Raw genomic sequence first — 17,423 nt, 5'->3', positions numbered from 1 at the left:
ACAAGACAAAAGTCTTCAGGTAACAGTATAAAACGATCCATTTGCGTAGAGTGATTAAAAATAAACGCATTACATAATAGTCTTTACCACAATCAGTGGTCTCACAGTCGCTGGAGCAATATTATTCGCTATTTATAGCTTACTGATAGAGATAAAATGGATCTTCTTCGCTAGCGTTATATTTTTAGGATAATCAAAAAAAGATTGCCGGCTGAGCGTCTACTCGTTATCACTCATCCTCACTATTTGAATCACATTCCAGGCCCGTCTTCCTAGGTTACTCAGGTATCGGGATTGAACACTGCGTCGAAATGACTTACCAAATACCAAAAGCGATCGCCATTGGGATTTTTGTTACGTCAGAACAGCTCTACGATGTATCAATAACACTTTTCACCCGCAGGCTAATTGGAGCCTTCGTAGATGTGTTGGGACACGCGTGTATTGTCACGTGTCTTCCCTTTGGCAGTCTGATGACAAAACTAAATAGATTCGAACTTCGTCGCCAGAAAGTCAGGATAATGGCTACGGGATACGACGATGTTCCTCTAGAATTGTCCTCTCTATCGAAATGTTGATTTTTCCCAATTGCAAGTTATTCAACATTTTTTCATGACTGATTTTTTACTGATCGTGAGACGTACCGAGGATCGATGTTTCAAATGATAGTTATAATACATGTACTCTCTATTCCTCAATGTCACGTCATTTCAGAACGAAGCTACGTTGCACTACAACTTAGTGACAATATTTATCGAATATCGACCATCGATGTTTTAATTACCATCGTAGCAGACATTGGACTAATTATGCTCTCGGTTTGTCCAATATTGTTGGGGAAATATACATATATACATACATATGTATATATTTGAATGTTTCAACAGCAGAGAAAATATTGTTTTATGACACATTGGGCAAACTATTTCTGGGCGTTCAGACATGCAGTGTTTATTCATACTGAATTCTGCGGGTTATAACGAAAATAATACGCTTTCGCATTCGTGATGCAATGTATAACCGTCAATCGATATCTTATCTCCATCCAGACTAATATTGACGCCAAGAAATATGTGCACCTCTGTTGTGAAAACTGTCGAACAGTTTTTATTGTGCAACTCATATTAAATAGCCAAGATTACAAAATGCATCGAGTCACGGGCTTATCGTTCAATTAAGTGAAAACTGACGATTTGTTAAATACGTTTATTCATGTTGCCTTATTGCTAGGTCCCAAAACGCAGTCTGATGCTTGTTGATGTCGGGCTAATCGAAAGCGTTCGTTACTTGGCACATCGACGAAGCGACTATCACTTAGAAAGTAATTACCTGTTCAAATTCGTACAAAAACTGAATCTAAATGTTAATCACAAGATTAAATCAGTCAGAATTATCCAACTGATATTCGAATTCATTGATAAACGATAGGCTGGATGAGACTATATGGTTTTGTTACTAGCGAGCACTTTTACGTCATAGTTGGATCGGAATCAATTTTTGATCAGTGTCGAAGTGTTCGTAATTGACAGTATCTACTGAGTCAGGAAGTTATTTTTGAACTCTTCTTAACTCAGAATCGTGACGCGTGTCGTGTTTGTGATTTTTTCAAGCTCACCTCAGATTTTTTGCAGAAACATTTATAAAGCATTCTTATGATACTTATAATTGACAATTGCTGCCTCATGTGCTATCCATGTTTATGCTAATGGAAAAAATCCCTTATTGTACAATTTTGGAAGGACTTTCAAGGCGTTGACTTTTCAAAATATGAACATGTTTTCGTTGGTATTGGTTACTAGCTGAACTTCAGAAAATCTTAAGGGTTTTAGTAACGAATTTTTCCGAACATGCATCGTTAAAGTAACGTGTATTACTAACTTCAACCTCATTTTAACTTGCTAACCTCGCGCTAATGAGTGAATCCCACGATAATCGGCATAGGTAACATAGAGACTGTTGCAGGGACTTCGTTGACTAGTTTTACTATCGAATTGTGTCATGATAACGGACCTGCTATCCCTGCCTGTGCCCTTATCCTCAATAAGTTCACCTCTTATAAGCCGCCGAAGGTCGCCGGAAAAAATGATTGGAATCATTTAATTAACACTCTGTTTTTGTATACAGGGTTCACCAACGTTTACGAATTTGTCAGCAGCTGTTTTTCACTCACTTGAAAATAACAAAACATCTCTCTAACCATTTGTATACTTACTTTGAAGTTTTTTTTTGATATTTTGCCAGTTGTATTAAAAAAATATTTAGCAATTTAATAATTATAAATTAATTAAGAATGAAAAATCGAGTCGAGCGACTATTGTACTAAAAAATCGATGTCTGGGTGTGAAATCTTTTGAAGAAAAAAATTTTTGTAGGAATTTACTGTTGATAATGTGGCCTTTTAACTGGTTCGCAAAAGCCTATTCATTTAATGTCCTGAAAAAGGGATAATTTTGAGGGTAAAATTTTCAATAAAATTGAACTGTTTAAAAAAAAAGCACCTTTTATATATGTAACATCTTATTTATATTGTATGAAAACATAAATCTGAACATTATGAGTTACCTTTTGTACTTCAGTTTCCTTTAGGGAGGGGTCATAGGTCATGCCCATTGGTCACTTCTGAAATGTCAACCTTGCAGAAAGTCAGTGTAGTCTTGTAACGCGTCAATATCTAGGTCAAACGGCAAATCGCTTGACGATCATTTAATTAATCGGTCCAAAACTACAAGTTGATGTACATTTAATAATAATTATTGAATAAAAAATGAAAATGGTATAGTCATCCCTCAGGTGAAAAGTATTGTTCCTTTGAATATGAGGACCAAATTTCAAATCGATTCATCGATTGAATCTCGATATGTGACGTTCACGGTTTTGAAAAACACAATTTTGAGAAAAACGCGTTTAAAATTTGAGCACTAGTGTTTTCGTTTGAAAACATGTAATTCATATGTCTTACCGTTAATCTACTATTTCTGCCTAGTACTGCATATTGATCTCAATCGTTCTAACAATAAGTAAGTTTGCAGTAGGGTAATCTTTAATTTTCGTACGGAATACCGCATTCATTACGAGTAATAGCAAAATATCTTCACTCGTGGATAGGCGACCGAATGGTGACTAATGTTTGCCATATTTTTCATGTTTTTGATGTTTCTTCATCTGTCTTACCTCGCCTTTTCACAATGTATATGTATAGTGTTGTTGTTAAAGTATAATCGTTACACAGCTGTATTTGATTATGAAAACTACGTGGGAAAGATAAAAACATTTTGTCTCTCGAAGAAACATACGATATTTCCATCTTATTACAAACCAGAAAGCACAGGCGATGCGTGTAATATGAAAGAGAATTAAAAGGTCGAAGGATCTCATCAATGCTTCTTCTCGAAAGAGACGTCGTTTAAAACTGAAAATACTTATCTCCACTATCAGACTCGATATAAACACGATAAGTGAAGTGAATAGTGATAGTGATAGTGGAGTTAACACGCAGATGGTGACCGCGGAACGTAACGAGAATATCGTCGAAGATCGCGATCTTCTATCGCAGCGTCACAGACTTGTGATAAAGCCAGTCGTGTCTGAATTTGTCGAAATGCAGCCTGACGAAAAGCTGTCGAAAATCGTTGGTAACGCAACCGAAATCAAAGTTTACCCTAGACGATGGCTACAACTCGTTCTCTTCATCGTTTTCAGTACGGCGAACAACTTGCAGTGGTACCAATACACCATCATCAACAACATTGTAAGCCGGTAAGATTCACGGTGTTACAATTTTTTCTCAATTCACGATGAGCTCTGCAAAGAGATTTTATCATCATTCGTCGTTTACCAATTCAATTAGTTTCAGATTCGTTAGCGCAAAGTCACAAAGTATGCAAACTCTACGCGTGTATCGTTTTTTTCTTCAGGTACTACAACGTTTCTTCACTGGCCATCGATTGGACCTCGATGATTTTTATGGTGACCTACATGGTCGTCATCTTTCCGGCTTCCTACGTAACCGACAGAGTCGGTTTACGGTGGACCGTTGTTTTCGCATCGGCCCTCACCTGCATCGGGGCTTGGTTGAAGGTTCTTTCGGCCTCTCCGGATCGCTTCATGGTCACCTTCACAGGCCAAATCCTGGTTGCGGTTGCCCAGGTCTTCATCCTCCCTGTACCAGGGCGACTAGCGGCCTACTGGTTTGGACCAAAGCAGATCGCCCTGGCGACGGCTTTCGCCTGCGCCGGCACTCATGTCGGCTTCTCAATCTGTTTCCCGACCATGCCAGTCCTTGTAAAGAATCACGATAACATCGAGGACATTGGAAAAGACTTATGCAAGGTTTTCTGGGGGATAGCTCTGTGCTGCAGTGTCATTGTCGTGGCCATAATTTTCCGTAAGAAACTTATTCAGTTCACTATGGTGTCCGTGAAAGAAAGACATGGTACCGAGACTCCTTATGTCCATGAAACAACGAGTTTCCTCTTCGTTTCTCACACAGTTTTCAAGGATGAGCCGTTACTGCCGCCCAGCGATGCGAGGGCGCTTCAGAAACTGCACAAAGAAAGGTCTCCCGAAGGATTTTGGCCACCTGTGAAAAGGACACTGTGCAACATAGACTTCATTCTCCTGTGGAACTCGTACGGTATCATAATGAGCGTTTTAGGAGCCACGAACACCGTGTTGAACTCTTTATGCCTCGCTCACTTCAAGGTAAGGCTCCGTTACCCGATCCGTCCAGTCGCTATAACAAGTCACTCAACACAGCCTTTATCACTCCTCTTCAGAACGGTGAACAAATCGCTGGTAATCTGGGCTTGTCCATCGTTGGCACGGGAGGCTTGGGCACGGTGTTCCTGGCCATGATACTCGACAAAACAAAGGCATTCAGGTGAGCTACTGCTCGCAAAGCACGTGAAAAAATTGAAAGATGTTATAAGTGATAAGAATAACAATGTATAAATATAATGCGGTATTGTTAAATGATTGCAGAATCATCCCCATAGCCATCGGAAGTCTCGCTCTACTTACGGAAGTCTTGTTCGCGATCAGTTTTTCGTTAGAAGTCCAATGGATGGTTGTGGTCACCGGGATGATGCTCGGGTAATCGATATTGGTGAAAAATAAGGACGGCTTGTCGGTAAAAGTTGATCAATTTATCATTTTTCAGAACTTTCCTCGTCGGTTGGGCCAGCTTGGGTTTCGAAGTCTGCGCGGAGACTACTTATCCCGAACCCGTAGGCACGACAGTAGGGATTCTCAACATTTCCATACAGATTTACGGCACATTGATGGTGCTGATCGTCCGCAGGCTGATAGAAACATACGGCGACAGGGCTGCGCATTATTGTCTCAGTGCATCTCTGCTTATAGGAACGATCCTGATCGCCTCAACCAGGGGCAACTTCCGGCGGCAGAATGCCGAGCGAATCGCCAAGTACAACCCCGTCGCACTTCAGGAATTCCCAAAACCCGAGAAGCAATAAATTTTGCATCTCGCGTGATAGCTGATTACTACAAGTTTAGTTTTTTTTCCTATTTTTTTTTTTTTATTTGTGCCCCTGAATTTTATACAGTAAGAAATCCCACGTGGAATGTTGATTCACTGTGTGGGAAAGCGATAGACTCAGGTACGTTAGAATTTTTTTCATTGGAATGACATAGGACTTGTCGCAATTTGCGGTTTTCAATATTTCTTACGAAAATCTCTACAACGATCATTGATTGTCATACGAATATAAGTATCAAGTTTACCAGATTTTAGAATTTTTCTGACGCAGCGCATCGACAGGAAAAAAAAAATAACTGCCAAGTGTCAAAAGTCCTACGTTATTGAAATGGAAAACTGAAAATACTCGGGGATAGAACTTATGAGAGAATATAAGCTTACGTGAGATAACGACTGAAGTCTTTCTTTCGCAACGATGTAGACGTAGAAGGACATATTCTTGTTTCTACATCAGCCCGTTCCGCGATTAGTCATTGACATACCGAAATATTATGTTCTTTTAATAAACAAAGATGCGTCACGCGGTAGTACATGTATAACTTATGTGATAAAATTAATATACCGGGTGCATCCTTGGACCGATATACATACATAATTACCGCATAGTACAAGGTCCGGAAATGCATACCGGGGATGATTCGAGGGTTGCCAATACATCCGGCTGTCAGTGAATATCGTGGACCGAATTAGGCACGTAGTGGGAATATAAAAGGTGGGCAATTTGTCGTTCGGTAGTCAATCGAATTTCAAGCCACGTCGATCAAAGGTGTACCGGGGTGTGTTCAGTGAGCATAGTCAGAAGAAGAGCGTACAGAGTACGGTAAAAACAATAAAAAGAAATGGCTGAAGTATCCACGATCCTGACTCACTGGCTGTCCGACAAAATCGACGACTTCTCGACCTCGCCAACTTGTCTTCACATCCACTTCAAGCCTCCGGTTCAAATCCCACCGCCGCCACCGCCTCCGAAGAAGATCGAGCCTTGCCGTCCTCCGATTAACTTCGAGCTGACCATCGATGTCCACCAGTACTCGGCCGAGGAGATCCGCGTGTCTACCGTTAACAACGTCATCGTCGTCGAGGCCAAGCACGAGGAGAAACACGGTGAACATGGACACGTGACCAGGGAGTTCCTGAGGCGATGCACCGTTCCTCCGACAAGCGACATCACCAAGGCCACCGCCTTCCTCTCCGCCGATGGTGTCCTCAAGATTACCGCACCGAAAAAATCTACTTGCTGCAAACCTGGCGAGAGGATCATCCCAATCGAACAGACCGGACGTTCGGCCTGCAAGTGATTCTGTAGTCGAATCAAAGGAGTATGAAAAAGAGAAAAAAAATTAGAGTTTTCAATGGCAATTATGTAATGAGGAGAGAACACGATTAGTTTAGTTTGCAAAAAGCTCTTCGAGACCGATCCGGTTGGTCTTGTTATATTCTTGTTGATGCTCTTGGCTTGTTTCTTTGGCTCTGTATGTTGATTTATGTATATATTGTCGTAAGAGAATGAGCGCAAGAGAGAGGGGGAGAGAATCATGTAATATTGGCTCAAAATCAAGTTTACGTGTATTATTAATGTCGCATAATTTCAGCGTTTATACGCATTATATAAATATACACAATTCATGGTTACAACCTCGACATCTGCGATCCAATTGTATCCGCATCATTTCTTTACCCACACGGCTGATATGCATCCTGATATGCTGTTGTTGTCTTCGTGCCAAAAAATGTCTTTCGAACGGTTTTATCCAATGAGCGAGTCGATTTTAACCGCCTGATTTATCTCATTGATAGCTGATGCTTAATATTCACAGAAGTGGTAATGATATTGATTGAAGTAGGGAAACAATTTTAATGTAAGATTTTTTTGCAGACTTTTTATATTTTTAAATTTTTATACATCCATAAAAGCGCTATTTCATATAATCGTGAATTTGTGGGTTATGAAAAAAAAAAAAATACTCTAAAATTTGAAACAGGTTTTTCGGATAAAAAGCTGCTACCGTAAACAAAAAAGGTTGGTTTCTAAACTTATAGCGCTTAAGCTCCATTTTCCTGATCGAAAATAGTTCATAACCCAGTGCATACTTTTAATATTACCTACAAAATTGTTGTTTTATTAGAGTTACAAGGAGTTAATTTTGTCATGTCACATGGATTTTAAAAATCGACGGTTGATTTCTTTAAACTTGTGGTTTTTAAAATCAGGAATGAAAATATGGCGCTGTGACATCTGGTGGCACAATATGCATTGTTCTAACGGGTCATATTTAATTTTAAAATATCTTTTTCGTCACATGTTTTGCAGAATATTTATTCCCGATGCAAAAACTAAAGCCTCACAGCTTGCGCTAAGTTTTCCGTCCCTCCGTGTTAGCGTAATTCATCTAAAACGAACCGCTGTCAGTCGAGTTCTCAGCGCGAAACTTCGTAGTTATGTTCTCACATTCACTTGATTATAGCTTTTTTATTTATTCTAAAAATCAAGTATAGAATTCGTAGCTACAGGATTCTACAAATAAATATAATATTGAAGTTAGTAACGTTATCGTAACGATCAATACCGAGGAAAACCCGTTAGTTCGAGATTTTGGAACTGTTTGAAATTCAGTAAACCGTAATAAGACAAAACATAGTCATATTTTGCAACCATAGTTTCTTCAAAATCATTTGCAAAAATAAGAAAATAGTGGTTTCTTCCCAATGGCTCGTTTTGATAAAGTTACTGACTTGAACCGCGTGTATATCGGTGGCGGGAGATTCGAAAAATATGAACGTTCAAAGTTGAATTTAGAATCTGACAGAAGGACCCGGAGGTGTCGCCATCTTTGGAGAGAACGAGAAAAACTGTTACGAAAAAGACATTTTCCGTGCGAGCAACAACGGCACAAGTGTACGCTTAAACCGTATACAGTGCAATAAAAGTATTAAAAGTGAAGACAAAAAAAAAAAGGTCTTGACATAAATAATAATAAAAATGGCATCATACCTGACGGATCGCGGGACGTTTCGGTGGTATTGATACCGCATTTTCGGTACAGATAAAAATCACCGTCGCGATATTGTGATGTGCGTAATCGAGCCGACAACGGAACGGACAGCGGGCTGCGGTCAACGTTGATATGCGAGGGTAAGCCTGAGTTTCGGGTGAACTAGAAACACCGAGGCAGCTTCCATCGCTCGGGCTGCTAAGATGGCCGAGGAAAAAGTCAACACTCACTGCCACTACAGCGAGGAGGAGGACGAGGAATCCGACGGCGTCGTCGTTCCCGAGCTCCAGGGCATATTGTCCAAGTGGACGAATTACATCCACGGCTGGCAGTCCCGCTTCATTGTACTCAAGGACGGCACCCTCTCTTATTACAAATCCGAACAGGACAGCGGATTCGGGTGTCGAGGATCCATTGGCCTCTACAAGGCTGTTATCAAGGTACTTATCGCAACCTAAGACTTCGTTTTTCCCTTTCACTCCAAGGTCGTTGCCTCTTGGCTTACTTCCCAAATTAGATTACGCGTCGAAATGATTTAGCAACCGGTATCGAAAGTGAGAGGTAAATTATTATTCACAACTTACAGGCTAGACGACGATAGTTTTCGACAAGGTTTTTCATTCTTTTTCCTGCATTTTTCACCAATACCAATTTTATACCCATTATAACGATCTTAATTTCACCTTGCACTATGGTGTGTTTTATTTCATTCATGGGATCCGTTGCTTTGAGGTTAGAATACACACTTATCCCTGTTAATTATTTTTTATTTTGAAATATTCATGAATTTCAGGATGGCGTAGCTGTCAAACTCCTAACACGGTTACCTTTGAATAATTCATTTTCAACAATTTTTATCTTTCTCAACGATTTTCAAAATAAATTTCCCACAAATTGTAACGAAGAAGACGTCGATACATATGAGGCTTGGCTAGGTTTTGATTTTCTGTTAGTCCGTAAATCCTTTAAGCTAATTACAAGATTATCACTAATATTTAATTTCATTTTTCAGGCTCACGAGTTTGACGAATGCAGATTTGACGTGTCCGTCAATGATTGTCTTGTTTGGTATTTAAGAGCCAATAGTCCCGAAGAAAAGCAACGTTGGGTCGACGTTTTGAAATCGTACAAGGTAATAAGATGGAATTATTTTTCCCATTTCACTCTTAGAGATCTTTTATCATTGTCGTCTAGTTTCAAAGCACGCAACACTAACATCACTGTTTAATATAAGCTGCTTACAACTTTATGTTCTTCTGCTTCAGGCTGAGTCTGGATACGGTAGCGAAAACAGCCTAAAACGTCATGGCAGCGCGGTATCTCTTACGTCCAACACACAGTCAACGGCGAGTGCTGGTAGTTTTAGTAAACGCGGAATCCGAGGGCTGAAGGAAAAGTTGGCGGAAATGGAAACTTTCAAGAATATATTAGTCCAGCAGATTGACACACTGCAGAAGTACTTTGATAACTGTGCAGACATTGCCAAAGTGTCGCCAGCAACGAATCAGCGTAAGAAGCCAGCTCGAAACTCCAAAGGTGTTGTCAACGTTCCACCGAAAGCTTAATTCGCGGTAAACCTTTTTCTTTTCACACAGAAAATCTGACGGACGTGGAATTCGATCCGGCCGAACAATCGGTCGACTTCAAGGGTGAAGCCATCACGTTTAAAGCGACGAGCGAAGGAGTCTTGGCCACTCTTCAGCACTGTCTGGATCTTATGACACAGAGGGAAGACGCCTGGCGTCGCAGGTGGGAGAGAGAAGTTGAAAAACGTCGGAGAGTCGAGGAGCTTTATTACAAAGCAGTTAAGGAACAGGTAGCCGCTTCTAGAGAAGATTTTCCGACGCGCAGAGTCCTCATACACGGGGGTCCTGACTACGAGGTAAATACTCTTGACGATAAAAATGGATGAAATCAAGTTGCTTACTGTGTCCGCAATTCTGTTATTCTTTGTTCCTACTAATTATCTTATTTCTGTCATGTATTCCCGTTCGCTCCGCTTTTACGCATTTCAAATCCTCTTGACCTAGAACAAACGATGTTATTGAGCTAAGAAAGAAGTGAAATTACGGACACAAACACCCTCTCCACCTAAGTATGTCAAATTAATGTCCCAATCCGTTGCTCCATTCATTTGTATGGATGTGGTATAACTTGCTGCTGCTACACCTCACGACTACTAATCACCTTATGCAATTGAGTCAAAACAATGGTGTGTTGTCGTGTCAGAAATTGGCAATCTAGATCATCGGTGACTACATTTTGCTGTTTTAAAATTGTCACACTATGTACCATGTATGAGGTACGTGTGTACGTACGTATTGAATAACCATTATTTTGTTTTGGTGATCCGAATGTACCTGGCTTCAAATGTTTTTCAGTAACTCTTTTACGTAACATATGTTGGTGAAATTGTCAAGCCCAGATTTTCCTCATAATCCTTTATTGCTCAATAATACGAAGCATTGGTCATGTCCAATGGTACATACAGAGAAATCAAATTGCCAAATATAACGAATTCCGAAAATGAATTGAAAAAGTTACATAATCAGGTAAACACATTAGGTATGTCAGAATGTGAACTGATTAATTTTTTTGGAAGCTTTGCTTTTCAAACTTGTTATTCGATCAAATACCCATTGAGAAATTGGACAAATATTTAAATCCTATTCATATTATTGATTCTTGGTAAATCCCAGGTAATTTAATATCGATTTTCAATATAAGTGAAAGTTGCTTTATAAGGATATCCGTACATGTACATATTGCTGTCAAAAATTTTGTTGGCTAATTGATTTTTAACTAGTTGGATAAAAATATTACAATAGAAAACTGCAGCCGGTTATTTGTGTCACAATAACACGTGGGTATATCATTAACAATTACATCATCAGTTGCTTTATTCGATGCATACCGTAATGGGAAGTCAGAGGCTTTACACTTGCCAGTATCACTTGATGGTGAGTTAGTAGCGCACTGCTCATCGCGAGCAGCAGGTCTCTGGACAGCTCTGCGTTTTTATCCGTGACAAGTTTCGGTGATTTTTAACTTTGTATATCAGAAAAAAAAAAAAAATGGGCAAGATGAAACTAAAAATCAAATTCTTTCGGGTAAGTGAAAAAGAAAGATTGGTTAATTGAATTTAACGTTCATGTTCGTTAACATTCTGATTCGTTATCTTTAAGTGAAATTATTATGCCGTGTCAAATACAATTGTGAACTTTGTTCAGGCAATCTGGAATACATTTGTAACGATAAAAGGTTCAGATTAACATTTATTGACTGTTCGAAGGATTCAGGAATATTGAATTAGCTAGAAGTGATAAATAGTTCAGTGACGTCCACTGAAAAGTCGTCTGTAAAGTCCAAGCATTAATAATCACAGCTTGTTTGCGGGTGTCTAATAGATATTCTGTACGTGATGTCGTTTCAATTCAAATTAAACTATTTGTAGTTCAGACTAGTTCCTTTCTCCTATATTCGACAGGCATACTGCATTGCGGTTTCAGTTTCAATACTGATTTATTATTACACATGACCGTACAAAGTGCTCAAGGCCAGAGATAGGTGTTATCAAACGGCATATACGATGGTTTGTACCGAAGAGTAAACAGTTTAATCGCATTGGTTTGCCGTTTTAGCCGTCTCAAATATACAAATTTGTCTAATATATCATCTCTTAAAAAGTCTGCTGTCAAAATTTGATGCATTCCTTAAACAGGAAGGTCCGCACAGCACTCTTTGCGACGAGGAATTTTACGACGCAGTCGAAACAGGCCTGGACAAAATTGACGAAGAAAATCAGCTTCGGGACAGGCTGAAGCAGAAGGTTGTCTCCATTCCGACAAGTCCTACAACGTCGGCGGCCAAGCATAGGCTTTGGCCAGAGGTAAATACCTGCTCATTTTCTCAGCACTGGGTAGAATAACGATCCCCCGTCCCCCCCCACTTCACAGATTGACAAAGTCTCAACCGAGCAGCTGCATTACGCAAGACTCGGAGTTGGCGGAGCTGGAGGTTGGCAACTATTTGCAGAGGATGGAGACATGCGGATGTACAGGCGGGAGGAGGAGGCTGATGGCCTGGTTGTCGATCCGCTCAAGGCTTGCCACGTTGTTAAGGGCGTGACAGGGCATGAAGTTTGCAACATATTTTACAGCCCGGAGTACAGAAGCGGATGGGAAGCAACGCTAGAGGACATGACTGTTGTAGAAAAAATTTCCGACGATACCCTAGTATTTTTACAGACGCACAAGCGGATATGGCCCGCCAGCCAGAGGGACGCCTTATTTTGGTCCCACATTCGGAGGGTTTCGGATGACCAGGATCCCGACGCTCATGATCTATGGATTGTCTGTAATCACAGCACTGAATACACGGAGCATCCGGTAAATCACGACTCTTTTTTCAAGATTAAACAACGGAGGAACGACGCAGAATGATAACGATCTCTTCTCGTTTTTTTTTTTTTTTTTTTAGCCAAACGCCGGAAAGTGTGTTCGAGTTTATTTGACTGTTTGCCTAGTTTGCCAAACGTTTATAGATCCGCCAAAGGAAGGAAGCGAGATTACGAGGGATGACATTACCTGTAAAATTACCTATTGTTCCGTAGGTGAGTGTTATTTATGTTTATTTTATGATATTTTTACAGTCGTTTATCACCGCACTTCATTACGTTAGCAATACGTGTGGTTGATTCCAGTTAATCCTGGCGGCTGGGCTCCAGCGGCGGTTCTTCGGGCGGTCTATAAACGGGAATATCCAAAGTTTTTGAAACGCTTTACGAGCTACTGTATCGACCAATGCAAAGACAAGCCAATTTTATTCTGATCATCCGCCACCCCTGTGAATTATTCATAATATTGTACACAAATATTATCTGTGAACTTGGAAGTAATGGGACAGCTCCTGAAATATATTATTAAAGTATAAAAATAAGATCACTCCGTACAAGTAAATATATAATTCTTCATAAAGAGACAGAGCGAGAAAAAAAAAAGAAATAAAGAAAGAAGCATAAAAAAAATGGGACGAAAGAAAACGATAATGCATGAAATAAAAGGTGTGGTTCAATGTTTACTTGTAAGATTTGCTAACAGTTAAAGTTGTTCACCTTGCCATCTCGTGCGACACGATATTAATCATTTCAGCTTAATGATAGTTACTTAAACTTAAACGAATATCTATCGTAAATCGAATTGAATGTTCAGATCCAATCTTATAATATGTGATAAAATATAGGTAAATCTAACGAATTTTATTTTTCATTCTAGACGCGCTAGATTTACGTGTTTTCACATATGCACACGTGGTGAACAAACGTTTGTGATCGCTTTGGAAAATACATTCACTTTAGGTCCTCGTGTGAAGATATACATGTAAATTTTAAGAATATTTAAGATTGGAAGAAATAACAAATCTTACAGATTATTGATACCGATGAGTGTCGAATTTTGCACAAGGTTTTACAAGATTAATCGACGTTCACTTTTACCGCATTATTGATCTCGAGCATGTTACAACGTATCTGACAAAGATGCGACTGTTGATTAATCATGAATTTCAATCATCCTTCGTCGCTTATTTCGAAAAAAGAGAAAATGCACCAACTATCCTATGTAGTAATTGACATTAAAAAAATGACAACTTGTCAATGCAACTTTGTGAGTCACGTTGTGTGCCCGAGTAGCTAAAAACACATTCTCAGCCAATTTTCGAGTATTATACTGGAGATAAATTAGTGATAGCAGTACCTAATGATTAAGGATGATGTAGAAGAGAAAGCAAAAAAAAAAAAAAATAGGAAAGGGTCGAAGCGAAATCAAAAGTCAGATTTTATATATTTACATAATGTTTTTCTTGTATAAATTTCGAGCATTATACATAGAAGTATTTGGTACATGATTTAAACGCCATCTGATAGAATTGTATAAGAAAAATGTGAAAGGATTAGTCGACAAAGAATCATAAGTACTGTCCAGTTGTACAAATCGAAATTCATACACATAAATAGGTAATAGTAAGATAATGGTAAACAACATTAATATAAGTAATAACCTAGCAAAGATGTATGATAATAAACGCTGTATTCATATCTTTATTTATACAACACATAATATGTAAAATGTGTCTGTTGATGATACGTACAAAAGAAAAAAATATATATATATATAAACAACAGAAAATATAAAAATTTATAAAATACGACATAACGAGCCCATGAATTATGAATTATACAGAAAATATAATGGATATGATATAATAAAGACTGTTAAAGTTAACACTTATAAGTATTACAATTTTTTGAAACGAAACTTAAAAGAAGGAATAAATTAATTATTATAAAAATAAGAAATAATAATAAAAGTATTCAATGGTATATAGCCGATATCGGCAACGTGGTAAAATGATTTTTTAGGCGTAGTATGGATACTGAAATGTTTTCATGAAAATTCGTCGGACCTTTGAACGTATTTCCGTACCGGAATTAAAATTCTTGAAATTGAAATAGCTACACTTGCTGCATTGTTTGCTGTTAAATATCGATTCAAATCATTGCGATGTGTTATTTGAATTTTGTCGGCCAGAAGTCTGGGCCGCTGCGCAATGCCCAAAGTGCGTGTTGAGTCGAGTCATTAGCATTGACGTCAGTGAGGGGGGATGCTCATAAAGCATAAAGGTGTAGGGATTGAGTGAACTGAAGTTGTCCACCTATGTCCTTCGTCTTACATTTTCTCTCTCTCTTTCTACAGGCTGGGTGCAGTCATAGTCGATTTCCAACTCCGTTGCAGGCTGAAAACACTGTAACTACTAACTCAGGTGGTAAACAAAGCGGTGTAATTTCCGTGAAATATGTAAATTAAAGAGCCGTGCAGTTATGTAAAAGGAGTTGTGCGCGAAGTGAGAAGAGGCGAAGAACGAGGTTCGGTGAAACTGCAATTACGAGAACTGAGAAATGGACGTGATAGTGAAGCTGAACAATCAAACTGCCGGAAGAGACAAGATTATAAGGTTATGTCTTTGCTGCATTCGACTTGTTTTTTTATTCTTCGCACCTGCCATATTTATGCGATAAGTGATTTGGCAATTTTTCTTTGCTTCTCAAAATAAATTTTCTCTTGAAACTTGCTGTTTCAGATTACTGCAGTACGGCAGCAGGGCGAGTTGGTATTTCGTTCAAAACGGAGAACGGACCAGGCAGAGAATTGACATTCTCAAAAGCCTCGAATACACCTTCAGCTCCTTCCGAAAACGTAATTTTCATCTCTCGTCATGTTTTGTTTGTCAACTGCTGAGCAACAACTTCGTTTGGTCTAAACTATGTTTCATAATTTTCAAATTTGAGGTCCTCGAAAGCTGAGGGAAAACTGGAGTCTATGTTCTAATATTGAGAACAATATGAATTAAAAATACATGACGCATCATATGGCAAAAACATAACTTTGAGGAAGGTTGATTGGCCAAAAATCGATACCTTTTACTATTTTTGTTGTAATAGAACTATAACCACAAGTTTGGATATCGATGTTTCGTTTCAAATCGTAAGAAGGCTTGAAAATTGAGTAGATTCGGTAAATTTTACTCTACGATAAGCCCATTTTATTGAAAAGACAATAATCTAAAAGTTTTTAGAATATTTCTTCTAAGTACACCAAGCCATTGTAGCACAAGATTTTTAATCATTTTGAAGTAATTTGATAGGAAGCATTCATATTTAAGCTCTTGTTTACGATTCTGGTATTATATATGTTTGTATATTTAAAGAAATCTTCGCAGCTCATACAAACTAAGTCCAAAATTCAATTTTTACTTTATTTCCAAACAGTTTTGCGGCTCGGAAGATGTTTGGATTTGTTATACTCCGCATTGTCGTCAATGAGGTACCCAGATTTGGTTGTGAGAATAACGATGACGTTGTCCAAGATATCGAACGCATTGTTCCTGCTTGCAGACCACATAATCTGGGTTGGCAGAGCAGGGATTTGCCAGGTGAACGTTGAGAAGTGGAATCAAGTATCGAACAAGTACTGGCTGATGGCAATAGTGATGAACCTTGTACGAGACGTCTATGAGATATCGAAAATAATGGAGCAGGAAACGGCTGGATTGAAATTGCGGGCTGTTAGAACGTGTAAATTTGATCTGCCGGTGCAGTTTCGAGCTTTGTGCTGCGTCAAGAATCACACGGATGTTTTCGTGGACACGATAAAAAATAGCTGCGACCTTTTCATACCTCTAACTTCTCTCGGTTATACCAGATTCAATCCTGGAGTCGTCGGACTTCTCGGCCTTATTTCTTCCGCTGCTGGTATCTACAGCCTTGTTTATCCATTGGCCAAATTGACCCCTGCGTAAAAAGTGGGAAATCTCTTTCGGAGAGAATCGTGCTCTCTCGCTCTCCTTCTTTCCCTGTTTATAAAAACCCCTCTCAGAACACATTCCGAAGACACATTTATATTATTTGGTCTTTGTTGTCGTCTCATCTATGTATCTATTCTACGATTTGGTGGTACTTTACTCGTAATATACATGTAGGGTGAATTAAAGAATATTATGTGTTAATTGGGACGCTAAGGAACGATTGTGAAAACATAACATGTCTAAAAACAAATTGGCTGTATTATACGGAATATTTTTCATTCAACATTGATCGGCGGATAATTTATTGACTCGAATAAACATTTAATTTTTTTGTTGTTTTTTTTCCATTGCCTGTACATGTTTGTTAAAATAGAAATAATTTTATTTCTGATACGATTATGTTCTTATCGGCGAATTGATATCGATTAAGATAGATTTAGAAATATTTTTTCGGTATATAAATTGACCTAACACTTACTACCTGTAGTTTGGGTATAGTATTTGATAAATTTTGTACACTTTTCCTCTCTTTATACTTAAATATACGTAAAAAATCCTAACAATCCGAGTAG

General features: G+C 38.8%; 4 protein-coding genes across 7 annotated transcripts; all 4 read left to right on the top strand.

The window, feature by feature from the left end:
• The first annotated feature begins 266 nt into the window (after window positions 1-266).
• LOC124309605 (uncharacterized MFS-type transporter C09D4.1-like) lies at window positions 267-5,855 on the top strand. 3 transcript variants are annotated; one of them, XM_046773385.1, is made up of 7 exons: window positions 267-1,321; window positions 3,230-3,756; window positions 3,915-4,384; window positions 4,490-4,701; window positions 4,776-4,879; window positions 4,981-5,091; window positions 5,159-5,855. In XM_046773385.1, exons 2-7 carry the CDS (start codon window positions 3,497-3,499, stop codon window positions 5,472-5,474), a joined length of 1,473 nt encoding a protein of 490 aa, XP_046629341.1. In that variant the 5' UTR covers window positions 267-1,321; window positions 3,230-3,496; the 3' UTR covers window positions 5,475-5,855. The 3 variants fall into 3 exon arrangements, with proteins under 3 accessions (XP_046629341.1, XP_046629342.1, XP_046629339.1); XM_046773386.1 differs by having other exon boundaries at window positions 3,214-3,756; XM_046773383.1 differs by lacking the exon at window positions 267-1,321 and having other exon boundaries at window positions 2,477-3,756.
• A 154-nt stretch (window positions 5,856-6,009) lies between these two features.
• On the top strand, window positions 6,010-7,138 carry LOC124309610 (protein lethal(2)essential for life-like). The gene has a single exon (XM_046773397.1). The coding sequence runs from the start codon at window positions 6,337-6,339 to the stop codon at window positions 6,793-6,795; it is 459 nt and encodes a 152-aa protein (XP_046629353.1). The 5' UTR covers window positions 6,010-6,336; the 3' UTR covers window positions 6,796-7,138.
• A 1,230-nt stretch (window positions 7,139-8,368) lies between these two features.
• On the top strand, window positions 8,369-14,429 carry LOC124309604 (ceramide transfer protein). Of its 2 annotated transcripts, none has more exons than XM_046773381.1 (8): window positions 8,369-8,930; window positions 9,503-9,622; window positions 9,756-10,026; window positions 10,086-10,372; window positions 12,212-12,379; window positions 12,447-12,878; window positions 12,970-13,102; window positions 13,193-14,429. In XM_046773381.1, the coding sequence occupies exons 1-8, from the start codon at window positions 8,694-8,696 to the stop codon at window positions 13,318-13,320; spliced, it is 1,776 nt and encodes a 591-aa protein (XP_046629337.1). In that variant the 5' UTR covers window positions 8,369-8,693; the 3' UTR covers window positions 13,321-14,429. The 2 variants fall into 2 exon arrangements, with proteins under 2 accessions (XP_046629337.1, XP_046629338.1); XM_046773382.1 differs by having other exon boundaries at window positions 8,370-8,930; window positions 9,756-9,999.
• Window positions 14,430-15,170: 741 nt separating this feature from the next.
• Window positions 15,171-17,411, top strand: LOC124309609 (peroxisomal membrane protein 11B). Its single transcript, XM_046773396.1, has 3 exons — window positions 15,171-15,501; window positions 15,628-15,743; window positions 16,316-17,411. Exons 1-3 carry the CDS (start codon window positions 15,446-15,448, stop codon window positions 16,843-16,845), a joined length of 702 nt encoding a protein of 233 aa, XP_046629352.1. The 5' UTR covers window positions 15,171-15,445; the 3' UTR covers window positions 16,846-17,411.
• Window positions 17,412-17,423: the final 12 nt, after the last annotated feature.

Source organism: Neodiprion virginianus, chromosome 7 (assembly GCF_021901495.1).
Source record: "Neodiprion virginianus isolate iyNeoVirg1 chromosome 7, iyNeoVirg1.1, whole genome shotgun sequence".
Taxonomy (NCBI): domain Eukaryota; kingdom Metazoa; phylum Arthropoda; class Insecta; order Hymenoptera; family Diprionidae; genus Neodiprion; species Neodiprion virginianus.
This window is presented reverse-complemented; position numbering and strand designations above follow the sequence as displayed.

What these genes read in the sequence shown, in the direction of transcription:
- LOC124309609 (XM_046773396.1), top strand. Translation starts at nt 15,446, where the DNA reads ATGGACGTGATAGTGAAGCTGAACAATCAAACTGCCGGAAGAGACAAG. An exon ending in GGAAGAGACAAGATTATAAG is followed by an intron (nt 15,502 to 15,627) that starts GTTATGTCTTTG and finishes TTGCTGTTTCAG; the next exon opens with ATTACTGCAGTACGGCAGCA. An exon ending in CTTCAGCTCCTTCCGAAAAC is followed by an intron (nt 15,744 to 16,315) that starts GTAATTTTCATC and finishes ATTTCCAAACAG; the next exon opens with TTTTGCGGCTCGGAAGATGT.
- LOC124309605 (XM_046773385.1), top strand. Translation starts at nt 3,497, where the DNA reads ATGGTGACCGCGGAACGTAACGAGAATATCGTCGAAGATCGCGATCTT. An exon ending in TGTCGTGGCCATAATTTTCC is followed by an intron (nt 4,385 to 4,489) that starts GTAAGAAACTTA and finishes TTTCTCACACAG; the next exon opens with TTTTCAAGGATGAGCCGTTA. An exon ending in GACAAAACAAAGGCATTCAG is followed by an intron (nt 4,880 to 4,980) that starts GTGAGCTACTGC and finishes AAATGATTGCAG; the next exon opens with AATCATCCCCATAGCCATCG.
- LOC124309610 (XM_046773397.1), top strand. Translation starts at nt 6,337, where the DNA reads ATGGCTGAAGTATCCACGATCCTGACTCACTGGCTGTCCGACAAAATC.
- LOC124309604 (XM_046773381.1), top strand. Translation starts at nt 8,694, where the DNA reads ATGGCCGAGGAAAAAGTCAACACTCACTGCCACTACAGCGAGGAGGAG. An exon ending in GCCAGCTCGAAACTCCAAAG is followed by an intron (nt 10,027 to 10,085) that starts GTGTTGTCAACG and finishes CTTTTCACACAG; the next exon opens with AAAATCTGACGGACGTGGAA. An exon ending in ACGGGGGTCCTGACTACGAG is followed by an intron (nt 10,373 to 12,211) that starts GTAAATACTCTT and finishes TTCCTTAAACAG; the next exon opens with GAAGGTCCGCACAGCACTCT.